The sequence below is a fragment of the Clarias gariepinus genome, chromosome 24 (assembly GCF_024256425.1).
Source record: "Clarias gariepinus isolate MV-2021 ecotype Netherlands chromosome 24, CGAR_prim_01v2, whole genome shotgun sequence".
NCBI classification, from domain to species: domain Eukaryota; kingdom Metazoa; phylum Chordata; class Actinopteri; order Siluriformes; family Clariidae; genus Clarias; species Clarias gariepinus.
The window spans coordinates 23402389-23428085 of NC_071123.1; the positions used below are offsets into that span (position 1 = coordinate 23402389).

At 42.9% G+C, this 25697-nt stretch overlaps 1 protein-coding gene and 1 gene segment (V, D, J or C); both read right to left on the bottom strand.

Moving 5' to 3' along the window:
* Positions 1–1956: 1956 nt before the first annotated feature.
* LOC128511939 (immunoglobulin lambda variable 3-21-like) lies at positions 1957–2426 on the bottom strand. The segment is given in 2 exon segments: positions 1957–2294; positions 2387–2426. Coding segments are annotated over 2 exon segments (378 nt in total).
* A 999-nt stretch (positions 2427–3425) lies between these two features.
* Positions 3426–25697, bottom strand: part of LOC128512255 (immunoglobulin lambda-1 light chain-like) — a 60190-nt gene continuing 37918 nt past the window's right edge. The window contains exons 5-6 of the mRNA XM_053485448.1: positions 4343–4372; positions 3426–3925 (exon numbers count right to left, since the gene is read on the bottom strand). Of these exons, the coding sequence (XP_053341423.1) occupies positions 3603–3925; positions 4343–4372 (353 nt within the window). The 3' untranslated portion in view covers positions 3426–3602. The remainder of the gene's footprint in view (positions 3926–4342; positions 4373–25697) is intronic.

Genomic DNA, 25697 nt, shown 5'->3' on the forward strand with positions numbered 1-25697 from the left:
TGTCCTTGAGTCAGTGTGAGAACAGGAGGCTTCTGCGTCACCACAGTCACACCACTGACACCTGGAATAAAAACAGCACACATGTTACATCACTTCATGCTCACATTAGATGGAGCCCAAATGCTAATGAGCTCCAGAGTTGTGAAATCTTACATGAGAGAGCAGTGAAGAGAGAGCAGAGCGCTGGCAGCATGGTGTCTGTGTGTGATGGGACTCTCGTGCTGAGTGAAGAGATGAGCAGCGTGAGGAGCAGATAAAGGAGAGACTGCAGGGACGTGCTATAAGAGAGACAGGAGGAGGGACAGAGGGAGGAGACGCTCAACAACACACACCACAGCTGATGATCTCCACAGTGGTGTACTACAGTACTGTACATACTGAACACACACTGCACTGTTTTTATTAACACACCTTTCACAAAGTAATGCACTCTTCATTCTTGTGTGCTGATTACAAAGTAATTGATGCAATGACGGTTCCTGCAGATGATTTAAGTCAGTTACGTGTAAAATGTGTCCTGTAGAATTCAGTGAAGTTCATCATTTACTTGAAGCTGAAATGTCAGTGTGAGGACCAGCAGGTGTATCCTGAGTGTGTTTCTCCATCTGTGATGTATGATGAGTCAGATTAATGTTTTTCTGGATGTCCACATATTGTAAATATTATAGACTCTGGGATTTTTCAGTGTCCTGATTGAAAACACACTGGAACACACTTTACCACATGCTACACTCATGACAGAAATGTCTCACCAGATTGTTTGTGTGTTAGAGAAAGATAAAATAATTTCTCGCAGACATACGCATTAACTTATGTGCTGTTACATCAAATGTCTTCATCAGTCCAGTCACCAGTGAACAGAATGCAGGACAATCTGCAAAACATATTTCACAATGTGACAGTAAAGTATATCTTCATCTTGATAATGGGTGGGAAAAAAACACTCTATACCAGTTTTCCATAACCCTTATAATCCCTTAAAAACAAACTTTGTTAAATAAAGGCATAGAATAAGTTCTATTTTTTTTACTTTGCACGTCATTTAGTGTCACCAACTGCCCCAAACCACCCAAATCTAACATGCAGATATCACTGTAAAACATTCCTTAGTAAACTCTGGAACCATAACGTGAATGTATCTGATAGATCCGTCAGCTGGTTAAGTAGCTGAACAAGACAAAATAACGATGTAGATAATCGTTTAGATAATGAAACAGCAGTGTTTATTCTGACACTGAATGTAGTTTAGGCAAAAGTGCATTTGCTTAATTAATTAATTATAATTCACCTCCCAATCTCTTCATAAAAGCAGTGGGTAGTGATGTGTTTCCTTGTTTGGTCCTGTGGTGGACTATTAAATTTCCATTTCTTATTCACATTTGAAAAATTGTGTAATCCGTGGAATTAAAAGACACTCCTGCATGTGTTTTAACTCCTATAATAAAGATGCTGAGACGTGTACAGACCAGACTGCTCTGATCTGCAGATATGTGATCTGGTACTGTATGCACTTTTTTTACAATGAATTAATGCCAGACTGGATTATGAGGACCTTACTGACAGGAGCTTAACTTTGAGACCGGCTCTGGTAAGTAAATGTACAATGGTCTGTCTGACTTACATTCCTGATCACATTATTCTGTCCAGTCCAGTTCCACATCACTGCCACACTGTATGAATACACATCAGGTTCTTTAAAGTTGTAAGAGTCTGTGTTTAAATTCATATTTAGTCTCATTCATCTGTATAACCATTAGATAATAAAGACTAGATGAACTAAGATTATATCAATTTTCATTAATAAGGAATAAAAAGGTCACACTGTATCTGTGATCTACTTCAGTGAACATCATTGAGTTTCCACTACAGTATGAGAGTCAGGTTTTTGTTATTTCTAGTGTTGTGTGAAAGCAGAAGTGAGTGTGAGCAGTGAGGAGGTTTTTGTCACGGTGTACATCACTGTGATACATGCTCTTTAGCAGAGTCGTCCCATGTGTTACAGTAATACACTGCTGAGTCTCCCACCTCCACATTACTGATAATCAGTTTATAATCTGATTTAGAGGAGTGTGTTGATGTGAATTTAGATGATGAGAAACCAGATCCATATTCAGGAGAACTCCACTCATGATAATGTCTTATCACATTCTGAGTAACTCCTCCAGGAACCTGTTTGTACCAGCGTGCACTTTGATCAGTAACAGTCCCCAGGTTACAGTCCATGGTGGCCGTCTGTCCTTGAGTCAGTGTGAGAACAGGAGGCTTCTGCGTCACCACAATCACACCACTGACACCTGGAATAAAAAAAGCACACACGTTACATCACTTCATGCTCACATTAGATGGAGCCCAAACGCTGATGAGCTCCAGAGTTGTGAAATCTTACATGAGAGAGCAGTGAAGAGAGAGCAGAGCGCTGGCAGCATGGTGTCTGTGTGTGATGGGACTCTCGTGCTGAGTGAAGAGATGAGCAGCGTGAGGAGCAGATAAAGGAGAGACTGCAGAGACGTGCTATAAGAGAGACAGGAGGAGGGACAGAGGGAGGAGACGCTCAACAACACACACCACAGCTGACCAACTACATCACTGTCATGTGCTACAGAGTACACATCTTTACATCTTTACATCTTTTTACGGAGTTATTTCGATTAAAGTTTTCATATCTATTTTAGTTTTTACATCATTTGTGGAATCCTACTGCTTAACTGAGTTTTACTCAAATACATTTTAGATGGAAGTTTTTAACACATGAACGTACAGAGTTTGTTGTTCTTCCACTCAGAGAGAAGTGAAAGAGAGAAACCACATCATTTACATGGAGCTGAAATGACAGATCGAGGACCAGCAGGTGTATCCTGAGTGAGAGAGGACGTCCACACACTGATTAGGAGTCGTCTTTTGGGGAAAATGTCCACACCAGTGCTCCTGTCTCTCTGTCCCTGAGCTCCTTCACTAATGCTGCTCCTCTCACATTGTGTGTAAATGTCTGCTGCCTCAGAACCATTCAAACTTCAGCAGCACAAACTACAGAGTTGTGTGTTTAAAATGTTATTCCATATTTGTTGTTCAGTTTATAATAAAGTCTATCGGCCACTTTCACATGAATGAACTGGCTTTGATAAGACTGACTGGATGTTGATCAGTAACACAGTGACATGTTTTACATCATTTATCTACACTTAATTTAAACATTTAATTAGAATTTGATTTAATTCTTTGTATTATCTTTTATTCTTCTTGATATATATAATTACTGCTGTGTGCAGGATTACACTGAAATATTAAAAAAATACATTTGTACAAGTCCCACTGGTCTATTCAGTAAAGTAATATAAAGCTGCGTAAAGTGTGAATTTAATTTAATCCTGCTGTAAAACTCTTTTTATTTTATTTGATGATAGGGAGGAAAATGACAGACAAATTGATTTATTTTTTATCATGCACTTTATTGAACTTTAACTTATTTCTCAAACACAGAAGCAAACTAATTGCATCATCATTACATTATAGTCTCAATAATAAGGAATCATTTTCTACAGTAAACTACAGCTCTTTTTAAGATTTGCATCTAAACAATACACATATATAAACAGTAATCAGGTTCATTCACTGCATTCAGACTGGTTAATCTTCACCGATGCAGCTTTTCCTCCAGCAGACACTTCACATGTTATGGTTTTCGCGTTTTCCCACTCGGAGCTGTCGATGGTCAAATAGCTGCTCAGAGTGAATTTCTTATTGGTTTGCTGCAGTGCAGAGCCGGTGATGACTCCACTGGTGACCGAGTTCCCGTTCACGAGCCAACGCACATCAGCAAAACCACCGGCCACCTCGCTGGCCAAACACACTAGAGTGGCTTTTTTAGACTCCAGCTGTTTACTGGACGGAGGGAGAACGGTCAGAACAGGAGCCGGGAGAGCAACGTCTGATTCCACACACAGAGGGAGACGTTCATTACACAAAATAACACTAACATAATGTGCAGAGAGGAATAATACAGATTTATATAAATTATTGAGGATGGCCAAGAAGAAAAAAGCAATACATATCTCTGTATGGCAGAATATCAGGAAGCAAATTAACACAAGGATGGAATAACAGTTTGTGTTTTTTTGTGAGACTCCACACCGAAGATTTAAATTAGCATTTAAAAATAATAATAATAATAATAATAATAATAATAATAATAATATATTTTTTAAAATAATATTACAAATCAAGAAATATAACTAAATAATTTAATGTACTAAACTTAATGTAAGCACAAACAAAAAACACAGTGTGAATGAGATACAGTGTAGAAGTCTAATGTACATATAAAGAGCTGAGAAGTTTTACTTACCGTTGACGATCAGCTTTGTTCCTTGGCCGAATACCACAGTGATTCATTCAGTGTCCTCACCCGTACAAAAACCTCCTCAGATACAGAAGTGAAAGCAGAAGAACTGAAACATCCTCCAGACTTCAGCTCTCTCTTCTACTGTCTACCATCAGCACACACTCCTTTAACATCCCATTCAGTGCTCTCATCTTTCTTAGAAAATCAAGAGACACGAACAAGAGAGAAAAAAACATCCACATGCATGAAGTCTTTAGCTCTTATTCCTTCCTTAACCACACACTGAGGATCTTTTCATGGGCTGGTGTGTATTACTTTCTATAATACACATCACAGTGTCACTTAAATTATCAATAATAATAATAATAATAATAATAATAATAATAATAATAATAACATTAATAATAATAATAATAATAATAATAATTGAGACCATGGGTGAAATCATAAAAACATCTGTGTTTTAATGAAGGAGGAATACATTTATCAGACCAAGTCTGTGATTTTTAAATGTTAAGATTTCAAAGAGAGTACTGGACATGAAGTCAGTTTCCACTTAAGCTTCAATAATAAAAAAATTCAAGTTTCCATTTTATTACGTCTCATGTGGTGTAAAGGCAGAAGTGAGTGTGAGCAGTGAGGAGGTTTTTGTCATGGTGTACATCACTGTGATACATTCTCTTTAGCAGAGTTGTCCCAAGTTTGACAGTAATACAGTGCTGAGTCTCCCACCTCCACATTACTGATAATCAGTTTATAATCTGATTTAGAGGAGTGTGTTGATGTGAATTTAGGAGAGGAAAAACCAGATCCATATTTGGGATAGTGCCACTCATGAAAATATCTTATCACATGCTGAGGAACTCCTCCAGGAACTTGCTTGTACCAGCGTGCAAAGTTAACAAACGTGTCCAGGTTACAGTCCATGGTGGCCGTCTGTCCTTGAGTCAGTGTGAGAACAGGAGGCTTCTGCGTCACCACAATCACACCACTGACACCTGGAATAAAAACAGCACACATGTTACATCACTTCATGCTCACATTAGATGGAGCCCAAATGCTGATGAGCTCTAGAGTTGTAAAATCTTACATGAAAGAGCAGTGAAGAGAGAGCAGAGCGCTGGCAGCATGGTGTCTGTGTGTGATGGGACTCGTGCTGAGTGAAAAAATGAGCAGCGTGAGGAGCAGATAAAGGAGAGACTGCAGGGACGTGCTATAAGAGAGACAGGAGGAGGGGCAGAGGGAGGAGACGCTCAACAACACACACCACAGCTGATGTTCTCCACAGTGGTGTACTTCATACTGACCTCTCACTACATACATCAGAAACACTGATAACCACATTCCTTTTTTTTTTTTTTTTTACAAAAGAAAACACCTTTTTAATTATCTGAGTTGAACGTAATCGTTAATTCAATTCAATTCAATTTTATTTGTATAATAATATTTATATATTAACCATGGTCATTGTCTCAAAGCAGCTTCACAAAATGAAAAGAAAATTTATGAAAGTGTGTATGAGTGAGGAAAATGTGTTTAGGTAATAATGAGATTGTAAGATTGTCCCTGATAAGCAGGCCGAGGGCGATGGAAAAACTCCCTGAGATGGCAATAGGAAGAAAACCTGAGAGGAACCAAACTCAACAGGGAACCCCTCCTCATTTGGGTGATAACAGGTAACAGAAATTATATAACGACATTATGTTTTAGGATGCTAGAAGTTCAGTTTAACACAGGTTGTCCAAGTTATCATGGAATCCAGTTCAGCACAGGGATGGGTCAGCAGGTGCAGAGGACAGAGGGGGGGCGGGGGTGGTGGTGACAGGTTGGGGGGTCTGGATTACAAGAAGCTCAGGAGCAGCATGTATAGATCCAAACCATCATGAAGCAGAATCCAAGGACTTACAGGTGCATCCTAAGTGTGTTTCTCCATCTGTCATTTAAGATTCAGTTTTAGGACTCAGTGTTAAACTATTGAGGCTGACAGGAACATACAGGTTAGTGTTTTATCTGGATCCTTCAGTTCCTTTGACTGTGAGACACTCCGATTCTGATAAACACACTCACACACTGCACTTTTATCAGTACACTATAGCTATAAGGTTAGGGTGGTGGACTAACAGCTTTTAAAAACCAGTTCACCCCTTTGAAGTAAAAATAAACAAAGTTTATTTAAACGTATTTACACATAATTTGTTGTATTTTAATACAGTACTTACCAGGACCTGTTTTATTTATGTTTAATTTTATAGATGTTTGATGATGACAGAGCATGTGGTGAGGCCATACAATTTCTTACTTTTGTCAACTCCTAATTTTACTTTCATTAGTGCTTTGAAGTGTCATTAAATAAATGCCTTTTCTGTTTTACAGGGTAACTGACCATCAGGAGGGTTTTTTAATTTAAGTATTGTAAAAGGCGTCTTTTATATATCATTTAAAGATTATATCTTATGATTTAGTATTATTGGATACACAGTATGTGTCACAATCAGGCCAGGCTCCGAATCAAGGTAAAAACACCACGCCCCCATCTCCAGAGTACTAATCACCACCACCTGATCACAATGAGGACAAACTCTCAAAAGCGCACGCCACACGTGGACCGAATCACCAAACGAGTAAGACTCGAATAAGTGTCTAAATTACTTACCTGTTCTCCTTGTTTCTCCTCAGAAGTGGGTTATCCTGTTTTGTTTCCCTGGTCTTCGTGGGTCCGTGTGTGAGTGTGGGCACATCTCCCTCGCCGTTTTCTCAGTGTCCTCAGAACCGACCGTGCCATCCCCAATCCTCCATGTCGACAAGAAAAGAAAGAAGCGATCTTTAAGGCTCCTCTCATGTAAAGTGACTACCGATATTTCCAAGTATTAATATCATAGTGCTCAACCTTGACCCTACCGTGCCTGCTGCATAAATAAACATTGCTCTCCTGAAAGGCTTACCCTCCTGCGTCAGTCCGAATCTGTTACAAAAGCCCGGACCATAACAACAAGACAGGATGAGCGAAACCGATCCTACCCATGAGCTGGTTGCGCAGTTACGCTGGGTAGTAACATCCCCACCATTACCGGAGACAGCTTCTTCTACGCCCATGATAACTAGCCCCCTGGCGCAACCAGCGCCCTTCTCTGGCACGGCAGGGAATTGCAAGGGGTTTCTGCTCCAATGTGGTCCCCTTTTGGCTTTGTAGGCAATTATCAGTGATTTAAATGTGATATGGCCATCTATATAAGGTCCCACAGTTGACAATAAATGTCAGGGCACAAACCAAGCATTAGGTAAAAGGAATTGTCTGTAGACCTCCGAGACAGGATTGTCTCGAGGCACAAATCTGGGGAAGGTTACAGAAAAAATTCTGCTGCTTTGAAGGTACCAATGAGCACAGTAGCCTCCATCATCCGTAAGTGGAAGAAGTTCGAAACCACCCGGACTCTTCCTAGAGCTGGCCAGCCATCTAAACTGAGCGATCGGGGGAGAAGGGCCTTAGTCAGAGAGTTGACCAAGAACCTGATGGTCACTCTGTCAGAGCTCCAGAGGTCCTCTGTGAAGAGAGGAGAACCTTCCAGAAGGACAACCATCTCTGCAGCAATCCACCAATCAGGCCTATACTGTATGGTAGAGTGGCCAGACAGAAGCCACTCTATAGTAAAAGGCAGATAGCAGCCCACCTTGAATTTGCCAAAAGGCACCTGAAGGACTCTCAGACCATGAGAAACAAAATTCTCTGGTCTGATGACACAAAGATTGAACACTTTGGTTTGAATGCCAGGCATCGCGTTTGGAGAAAACCAGGCACTGCTCATCACCATGCCAATACCATCCCTACAGTGAAACATGGTGGTGGCAAGCTTGTGGCATCATATTCAAAAAGACTTGAGGCTGTAATTGCTGCCGAAGTTGCATCAAAAAAGTATTGAGCAAAGGTTGTGAATACTTATGTATGTGTATGTGATTACTCAGGTTTTATTTTTAATAAATTTGCAAAAACCTCAAGTAAACTTTTTGTACATTGTCATTATGGGTGTTGTGTGTAAAATATTTTGAGAAAAAAAAAAGAATTTAATCCATTTTGGAATAAGGCTGTAACATAACAAAATGTACTGTAAATGATGACATGTGTTTTCTTCTTTGGATAATAGGTGCACCTGCATGCAGCTTTTGCATGTGGTTGATGTCTTCACCCAGCTGTAAATGTGTGTTAATTACAACGGGATTATGCAAATATTATTTGGCTGAACCCGGCGGTGCCGGACCATGCCATCAAACCGGCTGAGTTTTTCTCTGCTCACCGCATGGACAGGACACTAGAATCAGAGAAATAAATGGGTGGCGGCATGTGTTTAATGGTAAACGTCTCGGGTTACTTTTCTGTAACCCTGTTCCCTGAGAAGGCGGGAACTTCACTCAACAAAAATATAAACGCAACACCTTTGTTTCTTCTCCGATTTTTCATGAGATGGACTTAAAGATCTAAAATTTATTCCAGATACACAATATTACTATTTCTCTCAAACATTGTTCACAAATCAGTCTAAATGTGTGATAGTGAGCACTTCTGCTTTGCTGAGATAATCCATCCCACCTCACAGGTGTGCCACATCAAGATGCTGATCTGACATCATGAGTAGTGCACAGGTGTACCTTATACTGCCCACAATAATAAATGTGTGCGTAGAGGACCAGCCCGCTGCGTCACACACTTGTTGCAGGGGAATACCTCTTGCTAATGCAATAGATGAAGCAATCCCCCTGGTTGAATGATTCCTAGAGGCGAAGTGAGCCCACGTGCCTCATAGAAGAGAGCAATAGCATCTCTCACCTAATGTGACAAGGTCTGCGTAGTGGCGGCTGCCCCCCGGTTGCAGCCTCCATAGCATATAGAGAGCTGCTCTGATCTACGCCACTGGCTGGTGCGGTACGCAAATCCGAAGAGCACGTACTGGACACAATAGGTAAAGTTTCTCCTGCTCCGAAGCTGTAAAAGGCGGAGGACAGAAGGCTTCAAGAACAACAGGGTGCATGTTTGAAAATGGAACTTTCGGAAGATAGTTCGGGTGAGGATGCAAAATGGCCTTGACTAGCCCAGGGGCAAAGTCCAGGCAGGATGGGGAGACTGACAAGGCGTGCAGATCCCCAATCCTCTTGAGAGAGGTAATGGCCATAAGAAAAACCATCTTAAGAGTCAGAAGCCTGTCAGGCGCTGACTCTAGCGGTTCGAAAGGAGTGTAAATTAGACCTTCGAGCATGATAGATAAATCCCATGAAGGGGTCGTGGCTCTAGTGGGTGGCCTCAACCGTTTAGCTCCACGAATAAAACGGGCAACTAAAGGGTGTTTTCCCACAGTAACCCCCTCGATTGGAACGTGGCAGGCTGAGATAGCGATAACAATTCGGGAGTGGACTGGGTCTACCTGCTTCGTCATGCACCAACTTTCGAAGTCATGCACCAACTTTTGAGGGCATAAGTTTTCCTAGTGGAGGGAGCTCTAGCGGCTAGAATAGTGTCAATAACGCTGGCTGGGAGACCAGCTTGACTTAGTTGGTCCCGTTCAGGGGCCAAACGTGAAGGTTCCAAAGCTCGGGTCGGGATGAAATATTGTCCCCTGCGCCTGAGACAGAAGATGGAATCATCCAAGGTGAGCCATCAAGGAGAGATATTAAATCCGAGAATCATACTCTGGCCGGCCAACGGGGCGCTATCAGTAAGAGGCGCAAACATTGACGGACCCTCGCCAGGACTCCCGGGAGTAGAGATATTGGGGGAAACGCAAGGTGTAAATTAGCCCACGTATGGGCCATCGCGTCCAGACCCAGGGGAGCTGGATAAGTCAGAGAGTAGTAGAGAGGACATTGTGCTGTCTCTTGGGAGGCAAAGAGGTCCACCTCTGCTGTAAAGAATCTTTCTCAGATTTGGCTGACTACGTCGGGGTGGAGTTTCCATTCCCTGTGTGTCACAGCTTGTCTGGACAGTAAATCTGCTTCCACATTCATGTGCCCTGGAATGTAAATCGCCCTGAGGGACAGGAACTTGTCCTGTGCCCAGAGCAGAACCTGATGCGCTAGCTCGTTTAAGCGGCGCGAGTGCAGTCCGCCCTGGCGATTTATATAGGAGACTACCAATGTGTTGTCCACCCGCACTAGATCACTTAGTTATTAACCTAGTTAAGCCAGTGTAGGTATGTATCCAATGATGTAAACATTAAAGCACTTTTTGTAAGTCGCTCTGGATAAGAGCGTCTGCCAAATGCCTAAATGTAAATGTAAACATGGTAGCCTCTTAGCTGCTGGAGGAAGTGCTGTAGGGCCAAAAATAAAGCCATCAGTTCGAGGCAATTGATGTGCCATGCGAGAAGATGACCTCTCCAGCGCCCTTGAGCTGGACGGCCATCCAAGACCGCGCCCCAGCCGGTAAGAGAAGCGTCTGTCGTTAGCATTTTGCGAGAAACCAGGGTCTGAACCACATAGAAAGGGTACGACGTCCTTCGAGCGTAACCCTTATTCGCCTTCGGGGATTGGCCCTTGTATAAAATCCCCAGGCCCTGTGTTGTGGCAAAACTTTTATGGGTTATGGGGATGGGTGTTAGTGGTTCGGCATCCTGGAATATAGCAGGATATAACCGAGGCGCTAACATATCTCTGGGGGTGCCCGGGGGGGGGGGGGGCATGGTCTTATAGGAAAGAGCGTTGAGTGACCCCCACAGTCCTCGACGCGTAGGCTTTCAGGACTTAGTCTTTGAAAGAAAACAGTGCGGCGATCTGATCTTTTGGAGGCGGCCTGTGCGGGCGACGAGCCGTACCCCAGTCCTGACGGGGGGGTGCCCAGCTGCTAACGCTCTCCTTCTGTGCCTCTCGCCTGGCGAGATTCAGATCTGGTCAAGGCTTGGTGGCCGAGGGCCTCGACTCTTGAGCATGGCGTGGGAGAAATTTCTTAAAAGCCTGTTCATACAGTTTAGCTTCTCGGAACCTAGTGGCGATGGAATTCACAGCGTCGCCGAATAGGCCAGAAGGTGAGACAGGGGCATCAAGGAGGAATGTTTGATCCTTGTCCTTGATGCCTGTCAGGTTCAACCACAGGTGCCTTTCAGCGGTCACCAAGGAGGCCATGCAACTGCCGATTGCACGGGCTGTCTGTTTAGTCGCACGCAGAGATAAATCAGTAGCCCGGCATAATTCATTGAATGCTTTATGATTCAGTGTGCCGCTCGTGCTCAAATCTTTTTGATACGCCTGCAAGACCGCCATGGTGTGCAAGGAAGTGAGGGCCTGACCTGCTGCTTGGAACGCTTTCCCTACCAGGGTAGAAGAAGTTCTACACGGCTTGGAGGGAAGTGTTGGTTTCTTTAATGACGATAATGTTCCAGGAAAGAGATAGCCCGCAAGCGTCTCTTCTATCTGGGGCATCACCACATAACCTTGTGCTTTTGCATCAACGATGTTCGAATAAAACGAAGTCGATGGTACAAAAATACGGGAAGAAAAAAGATTTCTCCAAGAATGAGATAACTTGTTGTGGAGGTCATCAAAAAATGGGAGAGAGCGGCGTTTTGGCTCCATTTCCTGGCCACCCGACAGAAATCTGTCATCTAATTTAGATTGTTAGTAATTTAGAGCCTGCTCCTGTGGCCAGTCAATATGCAGTCGTTCGGCTGCACGCGTTATAACTTCAAGCAATTCCTCATATTCTCTATCATCTTTAGACGATAGTTCTGAGGAAGCAACTTCCATTTCCACAGAAGCAGGAGAACAAGTCTCTTCAACACACCCGCGAGAAGCACTGGAGTGTGCTCGTGAAGTGGAAGTAGAGACATCGGGATCGGGGGAGAGGGCGAGAGAAAGGAGGGACTCCGTCTCTCGCGCCTTGGCCAGATATTCTTGTGATCCCCATGAGTGCAGTGCGGCTCGTGGTTCCCTAAAGAATGCGAGGCGTGCGCGAAGCAGCTTCATAGGGAGAAGATCACAGTGCTCACACTCTCCATTAAGCCCTTCGAGAGCGTGCTTCTCACCCAAACATTCGAAGCAAAACGTATGCATATCGCCCTCCGAAAGGAAATTTTCCCAAGCAGGGGGACATCCCACATGGAAAGAACCTATATGAGGATATATGCGCATATATGAAACCTATATGCAGTATATATGCACATATATCCTCACCTATATGAGAATATATGCGCATATATCTTCACCTATATGCAGTATATATGCGCATATATCCTCACCTATATGAGGATATATGCACATATATCTTCACCTATATGCAGTATATATGCACATATATCCTGACCTATATGAGGATATATGCACATATATCTTCACCTATATGCAGTATATATGCACATATATCCTCACCTATATGAGGATATATGCACATATATCTTCACCTATATGCAGTATATATGCACATATATCCTGACCTATATGAGGATATATGCGCATATATCTTCACCTATATGCAGTATATATGCACATATATCCTGACCTATATGAGGATATATGCACATATATCTTCACCTATATGCAGTATATATGCACATATATCCTGACCTATATGAGGATATATGCGCATATATGAAGGCCTATATGCAGTATATATGCGCATTTATCCTCACCTATATGGGGATATATGCGCATATATGAAGCCTATATGCAGTATATATGCATATATATTATAATATATATGCTGCATATAGGCAAAATTGAGGTGCATATATGTGCATATACAGGCCATATAGGTCTCCTGTATTGCTTCTTTATATCCACATATAAGCCCTATATGTACATACAAGATATGTCTCCTATATAGCTCATGGCAGGATCTGGTCATTTAAGCTCATATCTCACTTTGGCAACTGTCATACATGATGCGCTCATATTTCTATTATCAAGGCAATAACTAAGAACTAACTAAATAAAAAACACATTTTAGAATTTCTGTCGCATTATCTGCTAATGACCCGAGGCAGGACATGCCCACACGCCAATCACACGGAAATCAGTCCGGCTAATTTACATACTAGGCCACGCCCCCGGACAAGGAAACTCTTCAGAATGTTCTGGAAAGTGGGAGGAGTTTACATTTACCTCAGAAGAAGACTGTGTGGCCCTGACGACGAACAGGGCGCATTTTGAAGAGAGAATCCAGGAGGACACACTGGGTAAGTTATTAAGTCTTATATAACTCTTATTCTGATAATATTAAACTAATATTAGTAAATATTTTCCTCACTTCAGCTAGCTCTTGTCAGCTTGTGTGACACATTGGCTTTCAATGCCATTTACATAGTTTAGGTAAATCATGCTAACATGCTGCCTTTCTGTATGTAGCACAAACATGATATTTCCCGGTGGCTAAGCTAATGCCTTATGGAGTTTACAGATGTTTATAAACGTTTTAATAAATAATCATTTATTATTATTATACTGTCTTATTATTTTTGTCTTTTCTAGATGCTACATTGAAGAAGTGGCCGGCAGCCACCCGAGGGCAGACAGGCACATCTATCAATTCAAAGCTCACGAAGCTGAGAAGATCCTCAAAATATATATATGTTTTCTTCCTGTTGAGTTTTTTTGTCTTATTTTTGTTCTTTTACTATTTGATTGTTCTTAAAAAAATAAAAAAACAAAATTTCTACATTTTGGGCTTTTATTTATGTTGTCTAACAGCTATAGATTTTAATAATTTTACTAATATCTAGGTAAAAATATAGGTGCATATATATGCACAAAGGTACATATATGCACGTATATATGTACGTATATATGTACATATATATGTACATATAATATAGGAAAACGGCCAATTTTATATATGTCACATATATGTCTATAGGTACATATATGCACGCATATATGCACGCACGCATATATGTACATATATGTACATATAATATAGGAAAACGGCCAATTTTATATATGTCACATATATGTCTATAGGTACATATATGCACGCATATATGCACGCACGCATATATGTACATATATGTACATATTTAATTCTGCTTGTTTTATATTTTTGTTATGCTTTGCTGAAACACACACGCGCACAATGCAGTGAAGAAAAAGATCTGAGGAATGTTGCCGACTCACTCCTATTTATAACCTGCAGGTGCATCTAATCAGATGATGTCACCTGACCGAGGTTATATAAGCCAAAATTTGGCGTGTTTGGTACACACATGCTTCACAACCGGCAACATATTATACATATTAACAACAAAAATATTCCCATAGCGTTTTCACGCAGCATCGAGTGTAGCCTTTGAAAGGGAACAAGAGCTGGTGCAACAGCACAAGCATTGTTTCTCTCACACACTCCTGCACACCCAACCTGGAACTATTGACCATTAAATGTTGTCCTTTTTACCTTCCTTGGAAGTTTACATGAGTCATAATCAGCGCCATTTATGTACCACAAAAATCGGAAACTGACAATGCCTTATGTGAGTTGCATGAAGCTCTCACACAGCACCAGACACAACACTAGGATGCTGCGCATATTGTGGCGGGGGATTTCAACAATGCAACCTCAAACGCGCACACAAAACTTTTATCAGCATATCATCTGCCCGACCAGGGGCAAAATGACACTGGACCACTGTTACACTACAACAAGACCTGGTTTGGGAACAGCACCATGCTGGAAAGACAAGCTCTAAAAAAGGGGTAACTATGGTCGCAGTCAAACAATGTATAATGTGAATGTATATTTAGTGCAGAGTGCAAGCAGGGACTCCGGCAGGACTAACTACCATGAAGACGGTCCTTTCCACTTAGAAGGTCCTGCAGACTGCTGTTCTCTGAGGACATGTGACTTCAGTCGCTCGATAGGTCAGGACTGGAGTTACCTAGAGTCTACCTGAGTCCCCTAGAATGAACTAAACTCCATTTTACCTGTAACACATCTCCTGTTATACTGAACTACCAGTCTCACACAGTATAAATGCAAATCAATCCCTGCTATCTGTTTTACCCAGATAAGGATGGGTTCCCTGTTGAATCTGGTTCCTCTCAAGGTTTTTTCCTATTACCATTTAAGGGAGTTTTTCCTTTCTACTGTCGCCGTCGTCCTCGGCTTATTCATCAGGGACAGTCTTATCATTTTGATTCATACACATTTAAATTACATACAAACTTAAATAATTCTTTTGATTATGTAAAGCTGCTTTGCGACGATGTCAATTGTTAAAAGTGCTATACAAATAAAATTGAAATTAATTAAATAGAATTAAAGAGGGTGGTGCGATCAGCTGAGCGCATTATCTGCACCGAGCTCCCTGACCTTCAATCAATCTACAACAAGCTGAGCTGGATCAGGGCCAGGAAGATAGTTAAAGACCTCAGCCATCCCAACAATGGACTGTTCTCTCTGTTGCAATCAGGAAAGTGCCTTCGCTTCCTGAAGGCCAACACAGAGAGACTGAGGGGGAGCTTCACTAGCTGATGCGGTGGATGTAAATCTGAAGAGCACGTACTGGACACAGTAAGTGAAGTCTCTCCTGCTCCGAAGCTGTAAAGGCGGAGGACAGAAGGCTTCAAAAACAAATAGGGTGCATGTTGGCAAATGTGTGCGGAAAGGACCAACCCTCCGCGTCACACACTTGCTGCAGGGGAATACCTCTTGCGAGTGCAATAGATGAGGCGATCCCCCTGGTTGAATGAGCCCTGATTCCCAGAGGCGAAGTGAGCCCACGCGCCTCATAGGAGAGGGCAATAGCATCTCTCACGCAGCTTGCCGCCCCAAAACATGCAAAAGCTGCTCTGACTTATGCCACTAGCTGATGCGGTGGACGTAAATCTGAAGAGCACGTACTGGACACAGTAAGTGAAGTCTCTCCTGCTCCGAAGCTGTAAAGGCAGAGGTCAGAAAGCTTCAAAAACAATAGGGTGCATGTTGGGAATGAAACTTTCGGAAGATAGTTAGTGAGGATGCAAAATGGCCCTGACTAGCTCAGGGGCAAAGTCTAGGCAGGATGGGGAGACTGACAGATCTCCGATCTTCTAAGAGAGGTAACGGCCATTTAGAAAAAACATCTTTGGGGGTCAGAAACCTAAGGCGCTGACTCTAGTGGTTCAACAAAGGGGCACAAGCCCGAGGACAAATTTTCCTGCAGAAACTCCAGCACTGAAACAATTCGGCAGTGGACTGGGTCTACCTGCTTCGTCATGCACCAACTTTCAAATACATTTCATTTGAGGGAATAAGCTCTTCTAGGGGAGGCAGCCCTAGCACTTAGAATAGACTTAATTACGCTGGCTGGAAAACCAGCTTGACTTAGTTGGTCCCGTTCAGTGACTGCCAAGGCGTCCAGACGCAGGGGCTAAAAGAGTCAGAGAGTAGTAAAGAGGAAATTTGCTGATCTTGCGAGGCAAAGAGGTCCACCTCTGCTACATGAAATTTTCCCAGAATGTAAATCGCCCTGAGGGACAGAAACCTGGTGCACTAGCTATTTAGCGGCGCAAGCACAGTCCGCCCTGGCGATTAAGATATGACATGGTAGTCTCAACTGCTGGAGGAAGTGCTTTAGTGCCAGAAATAGAGCCATCATTTTGAGGCACTTGATGTACCGCGCAAGAAGATGGCCTCTCCAGCTCCCTTGGGCTGGACGGTCATCTAAGACCGCACCCCAACCCATGAGGGAAGCGTCTGTCGTTAGCATCTGCGACGACAAGAAGAACTTAGAGTGGGACCCAGAGTCAAAAATGGGGTCTGAACCACATAGGAAGGGTACGAAGCACCTGGCGCGTAGCCTTTATTGGGGATAGGCCCTAGAGTGAAATCCCTTGGTTCTTAGCCACAACTGAAATGCTCTCATGTGCAAAAGGCCCAAAGGTGTCACTGTGGATACAGTTGCCATGAGAGCTAAGATCTCTGAAAGTGATGGTCACTTTCTGGTCTAGCTTGATTTCCTTGAGGGTGTTGAGAATTGATTCGACACGAGCAGGAGACAGCTGTGCGAGCTTACGCTCGAACCCCATGTGACACCCAAATATGTTGTCCTCTGAACAGGAAAGAGCATGCTTTCATGGCGTTGGATCTCAATCCTAAGAAACAAAGATTAGCTAGGTTGACATGCTGATGTCGAAGCGCTAGCTACTGAGACTAGGCCAGCCAGTCATGTAATTTAAATACGGATGCTCTGGAGTCGTAAGAGCCAGAACTACATCCATGTATTTTGTGTATGTGCGGGTAAGAGAGCTAGACCAAATGGAAGGACCCGATACTGGTAAGCTTCGCCCCCGAAAGCGAACCTCAGCGCACTTTCCAGTTTCATTGAGGTGGAGACCACGCCATTGAAACTCGGATGGTGATGTAAGAACTGAATCCTGTAGTTTCTCTCTACAGTACTTAGTACCCAAGGAGATATACTTGGCAGTAGCTTCCACGCTGCCAGTTTCTTAGAAAGGGGCAAAGTCTCGGCGGCTTGGTTAAACAGGGAGGATGTTAGATGTTCGGCATCCTGAAACATGGCAGGAAAAAAACAAACAGCTTACATTATATTGGAGACTGGTGTTGCCCGAAACACCAGTGGTGGCGGAGCAAGAACACCGATCTCCTGGGGGTTCCAGGGAGAACACTTCATTCTTTGAAAGGAATTCTGCATGTCTCTCCCCATTGAGGGGCCACCCCCATGGTCCTGGGCACATGAACCTCAGGGCTTCTTTGTGAAGAAGACAATATGCCAGTCTGACCTCTTTTGAGGTGGATTGCATGATGCACTCCAATCTTACAAGGGGGTGCCCGGCTCAAAAACACTCTCCTTGTGTGTTTAATGCCTCGCAACAGTCAGACCCGATCGAGAATGGGTGGCCGACAGTCCCGACTCTTGAGCACGAAGAGGAATGATTTTCCCGAAGGCTTGTTATATAACTTCGCCTCATGAACCTAGTGGCAACCGAGTTAATGGCGACGCCAAGTAGGGCGGGAGGCGAGATGGGGGCATCAAGGAGGAATGCACGATCCTTCTCCTTGATGCCCCTGAGATTCAACCACAAGTGCCTCTCCGCGGAAACCATCGCAGCCATAAAATGGCCGATAGCACGAGCGGTCTGCTTTGTTGCACGAAGAGACAAGTCTGTGGCTTGGCGTAATTCCAATACGCCCTACTGTACCTTGAAGAGCCCCGCCATTACTCAAGTCTCTCAGCAGGTCAGCCTGGTAGGCGTGCAAAACCGCCATGGTGTGCAATGAGGCACCAACCTGACCTGCTGCCTGAAAAGCTTTTCCCTTCAGGGAAGATAAAAAGTCTACACAGCTTGAAAGGAAGTAGTAGCTTTTCAGGAAGGATGATGTCCCAGGAAAGAGATGGCCTGGAAGCGTCTCTTCTATCTGGGTGTCATCATATAACCCCGCGCTTCCACCTCAACTATATTTAAATAAATAAATAAGTTGATGGCAGGAAAACACGGGATGACCTTTTTTTTTGCTTACTGTTTATCCAATACTTTATCCTAAATGTTATTCTGTGTATGACCCCTTTGCTATGTTCTGACTACTCTTAGACTTTGACCTTTTGATAGTTGCTTGGTTTTTGTTCGCCTATTCCGTGCATGACCCTTTTGCTTGTTTTGACTACGCTTTTGTGTTTGCCCTCTTTGTTTTGTTTGTTTTGTTTTGTTTGTAAATACTTTTGTATATATTTGTATTTAACTCTTTTTTTGAGTGGCTTAGTAAGGAGTCGACGCCATTTTGTTTGCCCTTGTTTCTTCTTGGTTTGTGGTTAGTTAGGGAGTAAGGGAAGAATCTTGTATTTCTGTTTCTTTATTTTTGGTGCAGGTAAGTTGTCACTCTAGGTACTAGGTAGAGGGAATTTTGTTTATTGTTTTGGCCTTGTCGGCTTCTGAAGCTCACAGCCACCTTTTGGGGATTTGCTTATTCACCTTTTTGTAAAATAAACACTAAGCAAACGCACTTTTGGTCTCACCCCCTTTTTTTTTCTTTTCACTCCTGTTACGGCCCGACCTAGACCGGGGCACTTGTGTTTGTCTGGCGGCATTTGTCTTTGTGGTAGGGGAGTGTTTAGTTTGCTCTTCTTAGAAATGGCTACAAAGTTTAACTTGGACCAGTTTACCATTTGCCCCACGGTAGAGCAGTTTGAGAAGTGCCAAAAGGATAACTTGTTATTGCTCGCCGATTTTTATCAGATTTCAGTGTCACGGAGTGCTACGAAGCGCGATATTAAGAAGCTGCTCTACGCTGAGCTGTTTAAACAGCGCGTTGTGTGTGAGCGTCCAGAGGCGGGTGTTGCAACTCACTCAGGTGATCCAGAGGATTTGGCTGCAGCGGAGCCTGGCGCCAGGCCCAAGGATCCCGCACGCATAGATCCCGCTGTAGGAAGCTCACCATTAGAGGACCCCATGCTTGCGCTGCAATTAAAACAGCTGGACTTGGAGTTGAGTCGACAGCAGTACAAAGCTCAGCAGCTACAGTTCCAAATATTGGAGCTGGAAACTAAGAAGGAGATAAGGCTAAAAGAGCTGGAGCTGGAGTTGGCCTTAAGGTTTGGGCCCACCAGTGCACCTGTGTCTCCTGTACCTGTTCGCGCATCCTCGCCTGTGCCTACACCCGTGCCTGTATCTGAGTTATCACCTGTGCTAGGACCCACTGTGTCTGTAAGTTCTGGATTTGATGTAAGTAAACACATTGCTTTGGTCCCTATGTTCAGAGAAAGTGAGGTGGATACTTATTTTCCTGTGTTTGAGCGCATCGCTGCCACTCTTCAGTGGCCTAGGAGTATTTGGTCCTTGCTTTTACAGTGCAAGTTTGTGGGTAAAGCTCAGGAAGTGTGTTCTGCCTTAACACTTAAACAAAGTGTGGATTATAAAACTGTTAAGTCAGCTGTGTTACAGGCATATGAACTTGTTCCCGAAGCTTATCGACAGAAGTTTAGAAAACATGCCAAATCCGCCAGCAAAACATTTGTAGAATTCGCCCGTGAAAAATGCGCTTTGTTTGACAAGTGGTGTGCAGCCAGTAAAGTCACCACCTTTGACCAGTTAAAAGAACTGATACTGTTAGAAGAGTTTAAAGACTGTATTTCGCATAAAATAGTTGTTTATTTAAATGAACAAAAAGTCTCGTCGCTTGCTGATGCTGCCGTTTTGGCTGATGAGTTTTTGCTCACTCACAAAACTGTGTTTTTGCCCCCGCGTCGCGATATTACTAAGCGTAGCCCTAAAGTTTCCGCTAGCGCATCTAAGAATGGTAGTGATTCCCGTGAATGTTCTTTTGTCATGAATCTGGACATTTCATTGCTACCTGTCCCGCATTATCTCATAAGAACCGTCGTAAAGCACAGAACACTAAGAGTGTGGCTTTAGTTCATGTACCACCACAGCCAGCTGAAAGTTCAATTTCACTTTCGTCGGTGGATGCTGCGTTTAAACCTTTTATCTTGGATGGAATGGTTTCACTCTCTGCCACGGATTCTGAGCCTACGCCACTTCGTATTCTGAGAGACACTGGCGCTGCTCAGTCATTTATTTTGGAAGGTATCTTGCCTTTGTCTGACCAGTCTAGTTGTGGTGCCGATGTTTTAGTTTAGGGAATTGAACTTGGTGTGGTAAAAGCTCTGTTACATATGGTTTATCTTAACTGTGATATTGTGTCTGGCTTTGTTAAGGTCGCAGTTCGTCCTCAGTTGCCAATTAAAGGAGTTTCTCTTATTTTGGGTAATGATTTAGCTGGTGGAAAGGTTTTTCACTTGCCTGTTGTCACGGATGCTTCTGAGCTGAATGAAAGTGATGCGCTGTCACGTGAGTTTACAATTACAATATAATACAATTATATTCAAATAGACCAGAATGTTAAAGATATGTTTAAAATAAAATAAAATAAAGGGCTTTGTTTGTGTCTAATGTACCTGGCCTCTCGGACCTGCATTATTACAATGTTCTGACCGCAAAGAATGAATGTAAAATTAATTGTCATTCAATACTTGTGATGAGTAAGCATCATAAGTTTCCACTTCATTTTCGATGATTAAGATTCAGGTTTTTGCTGTGTCTTGTGCGAAAGTGTGAAAGCAGAAGTAAGTGTGAGCAGTGAGGAGGTTTTTGTCATGGTGTACATCACTGTGGTACCCACTCTTTAGCAGAGCTATCCCATGTCTTACAGTAATACACTGCTGAGTCTCCAACCTCCACATTACTGATAGTGACATTATAATCTGATTTAGTGGAGTATGTTGATGTAAATTTAGAAGACGAGAATTCAGAGCCATAAACAGGTGATTTTGCACCATGATAATAGACTATAACAAACTGAGGAACTCCTCCAAGTATCTGTTTGTACCAACGTGCAGCACTATCAGTAACAGTCCCCAGATTACAGTCCATGGTAGCCGTCTGTCCTTGAGTCAGTGTGAGAACAGAAGGCTTCTGCGTCACCACAGTCACACCACTGACACCTGGAACAAAAACAGCACACATGTTACATCACTTCATGCTCACATTAGATGGAGCCCAAATGCTGATGAGCTCCAGAGTTGTGAAATCTTACATGAGAGAGCAATGAAGAGAGAGCAGAGCGCTGGCAGCATGGTGTCTGTGTGTGATGGGACTCTCATGCTGAGTGAAGAGATGAGCAGCGTGAGGAGCAGATAAAGGAGAGACTGCAGAGACGTGCTATAAGAGAGACAGGAGGAGGGGCAGAGGGAGGAGACGCTCAACAACACACCTCAACTGACCCATGACATCACTGTTATGTGCTATAGAGTACACATCTTTACATCTTTACACTTAATTACTTCAAATCAAAGTTCTCATGGTGTATCTATTTCAGTTTTTATATCTTCTGTGGAATCCTACTGCTTAACTGAGTTTAACTCAAATACATTTTAGTTGGAAGTTTTTAACACATGAATGTATAAAGTTTGTTGTTCTTCCATTTAGGGAGAGAGAGAAACCACATAATTTACATGGAGCTGAAATGACAGATCGAGGACCAGCAGGTGTATCCTGAGTGAGAGAGGACGTCCACACACTGATTAGGACTCTGAGTCATATTTTGGGGAAAATGTTCACACCAGTGCTCCTGTCTCTCTGTCTCTGAGCTCCTTCAGTAATGCTGCTCCTCTTACATTGTGTGTAAATGTCACAGAAACACCAGACTCCGCCCTCAGTCAACATCCCCAATCACCCGAATTCTACACATACACACTTGGTTTTCTGCATCTTTGTCTGTGGAGTCTGTTATTCCGTGACAGAAGAAAAAAATGAACCCGATAAGCACGGACCCAATACAAGAGCTGGTGGACTGACTATGCCAAGCTTTCACCTCACCCACACAACTTTCGGCACTTTCAATTACTTCTTCTACGACACAGCCCAGTCCATCCCCGTCCACCCCCACCGCCCTACTCTGGTGCGGCAAATAACTGCAACGGATTTCTCCTTCAGTGTGCTCTAACCTGCAAGATGCACCATTACAGGTTTCCCACAGACCGATCAAAAATTGCTTACATCATCTCCCTCCTTACCGGAAAGGCACTGCAGTGGGTCGAAGCCATTTGCATCAAAATGGAAACGTATTTCTACTACACCCACGAATGCCTGGTCCCAGAGGTAGGGGTCGTCCACCCTGGCTTTGTTTTCAGCGGCCCTTAGGAGCGGTCAGTGAATGGGGGGGTTCTGTCACGAAAACACCAGGCTCCGCCCTCAGTCAACGTCCCAATTACCCGAATTCTAAACACACACACCTCACTTCCTGTCACCAGCGTCAGGTCCCCATTATGGAAAAGGACTCTATGATCGGCTACTCACTTGTCTTACTTATACTCTTGTCTAATCGACTCTCTCACCTTTATGCTGTGTCCATCATTCTTCTCGTTTGTAATTATATGAGTCCCCCCCCCATTGAATTAAATGTAAATGTAAATATGTCCATCAGCTCCGACACCATACCAGATAAGACTCTCCTCATGCACATCTCATCCACAACCATACCTCTTTCATTATCAATAAAAGCACCCGTTCTGGTTTTCTGCATCTTTGTTTATGGAGTCTGTTATTTCATGACAGTAAATGTCTGCTGCCTCAGAAGCATTCAAACTTCAGCAGAAAAAAAACACACAGTTGTGTGTTTAGAATGTTATTCCATATTTATCGGCCACTTTTACATGAATGAACTGGCTTTGATAAGACTGTCTGGATGTTGCTTAATTTGGTTTAATCTTCCTTATAATCTTTTGTTCTACCTAATATACATAATTACTGCTGTATGCAGGTTTTTATTTCAATACTTACAAAAATACAAGTCTCACTGTCTATTCAGTAGAGTAATGCAAAGCAGCATGATGCACAAACTTGATTTATTCCTGCTGTTAAAACTCTGTTTTCTATTTATTTGATGATAAGGACAAAGACTTGTTAATCTTCACCGATGCAGCTTTTCCTCCAGCAGACACTTCACATGTTATGGTTTTCGCGTTTTCCCACTCGGAGCTGTCGATGGTCAAATAGCTGCTCAGTGTGAATTTCTTATTGGTTTGCTGCAGTGCAGAGCCGGTGATGACTCCACTGGTGACCGAGTTCCCGTTCACGAGCCAACGCACATCAGCAAAACCACCGGCCACCTCGCTGGCCAAACACACTAGAGTGGCTTTTTTCTGATTCCACACACAGAGGGAGACATTCATTACACAAAATAACACTAATATAAAATGTGAATAGGTAATACATATTTAATTAAAAGTTGGAGCGTTATTTAAAAAATAAATCTGTCTTTATAAGAGAATATCAGATAATTTAAGCACTTTAACATTTCCACTTTGTGTTTGATGCTCAACAACACACACCACAGCTGATGCTCTCCACAGTGGTGTACTACATATTAAACACACACTGCACTGTCATCATTTATACACCAGCAACACCCTGATAGACACACTCTTGTTAAAAAGACTCCTTTATAATTATCTGATCTCTGAATAGCTGTTTCAGTAAAATATTTTTCTTTAGATGATTGACGTCAATCACATACAGTATGAAACTTGTCACTCTATTTTTCATGGATCTTAAATGTCAATGTAAGGACCAGCAGGTGTATCCTGATTGTGTTTCTCAATCTGTAATGTACGATTAGTCAGTGTTAATCTATTGAGAATGACAGAGTCATAGTTTCTGGTGTATTATCAGGTCAGGTTGACACACATTCAGCTTACAGTTAATCAGTGCTGATTAATTTGTACTCTTTTAAATGACAAATAAGCAAATTAAGCAAAATTGGCTGAACACATGTTATGATATTTTAACAATATATTAATATATCATACAATTTTGTCAGAAATTTGCAGTATTTTTTTGTGGTGGTGGAATTTCTTACTTTTATTTGAACTCAACTTTCTAAATCCTGTGGCTAATGACAGTTCATTCCTGACTTAGCAGGAGGCAGTTGCTTTTTTACATAGGGCGGGGGAGGTTTGGACACCCCTTAATAAATGAAATATTTTAAATGGTATTTTTTAAATTACCTGGTATAACGGGTTTGGCACATGGGTGGCATTTCAACCACAAGGCGAGGTTTTATGGAAAAGGGAAAAACTTTATTTGGCAAAAAGGGGAAGGAAAGGGTTTTAAGGAAAGGAGGAAGTAATAAAGGGGTGGAAAGGTGTCCACATGCTGTTCTGTGGGCAATGCCCTACTGGCATGCAGGCACAGGCTGGTGAGCTGTGGCAGCGGGCAGAGGCAGTATAAACCTACGTGGGCAGCGGGTTACTCGTGATGGCTCTTCTCTTGTGGGATCTCTGGACGCGCCTGAAGTCCAGCAATCAGGCGGTTTTAGCTAGGAACGGGTCCTCAACGATATCTCCTGGCGGTGGGCCACTCCTGCAAGCCTTAAACTGGTGGCTTCTCCGCCCCTCCTGTGAAGCTCGCACGCACTTGCATCTCTTCCCCAGGTGGCTTCTACATTCCGCCTGTGAGACCCAAGTGCACATTTCATGTTCACCGTGTGACTCAGCTCCACAGTTCTCCAGATTTACACAGACAACCCAACAGACCCTGGGCTACACTCCCTGCTATGTTTTATAGCATGGGGAGAATCCCTTAATGGAGATTACTCATCCAGCGGCCCCACCCCTTCACACACCTGCAGGAGGGGAGGCCGCCTAACTAGTGAGCTTCCAAGTGAGCGAGGAGTGATGTAAGATTTACGCCGATCACAGACGCACACCGTGATACTGGATTATCTTTGTGTAATATTACAATTTGTTTAATGACCTGAATCATTTAAGTGTGACAAATATGCAAAAAATTACTTCCCTGTATCCCGGCATTTCACTAATGCTTGGATACCACAAAGGTATACAGTTTTCTTAGAATGCCGGTTAGTGTGTGTTACAATGTTACATTGTGTTACAAA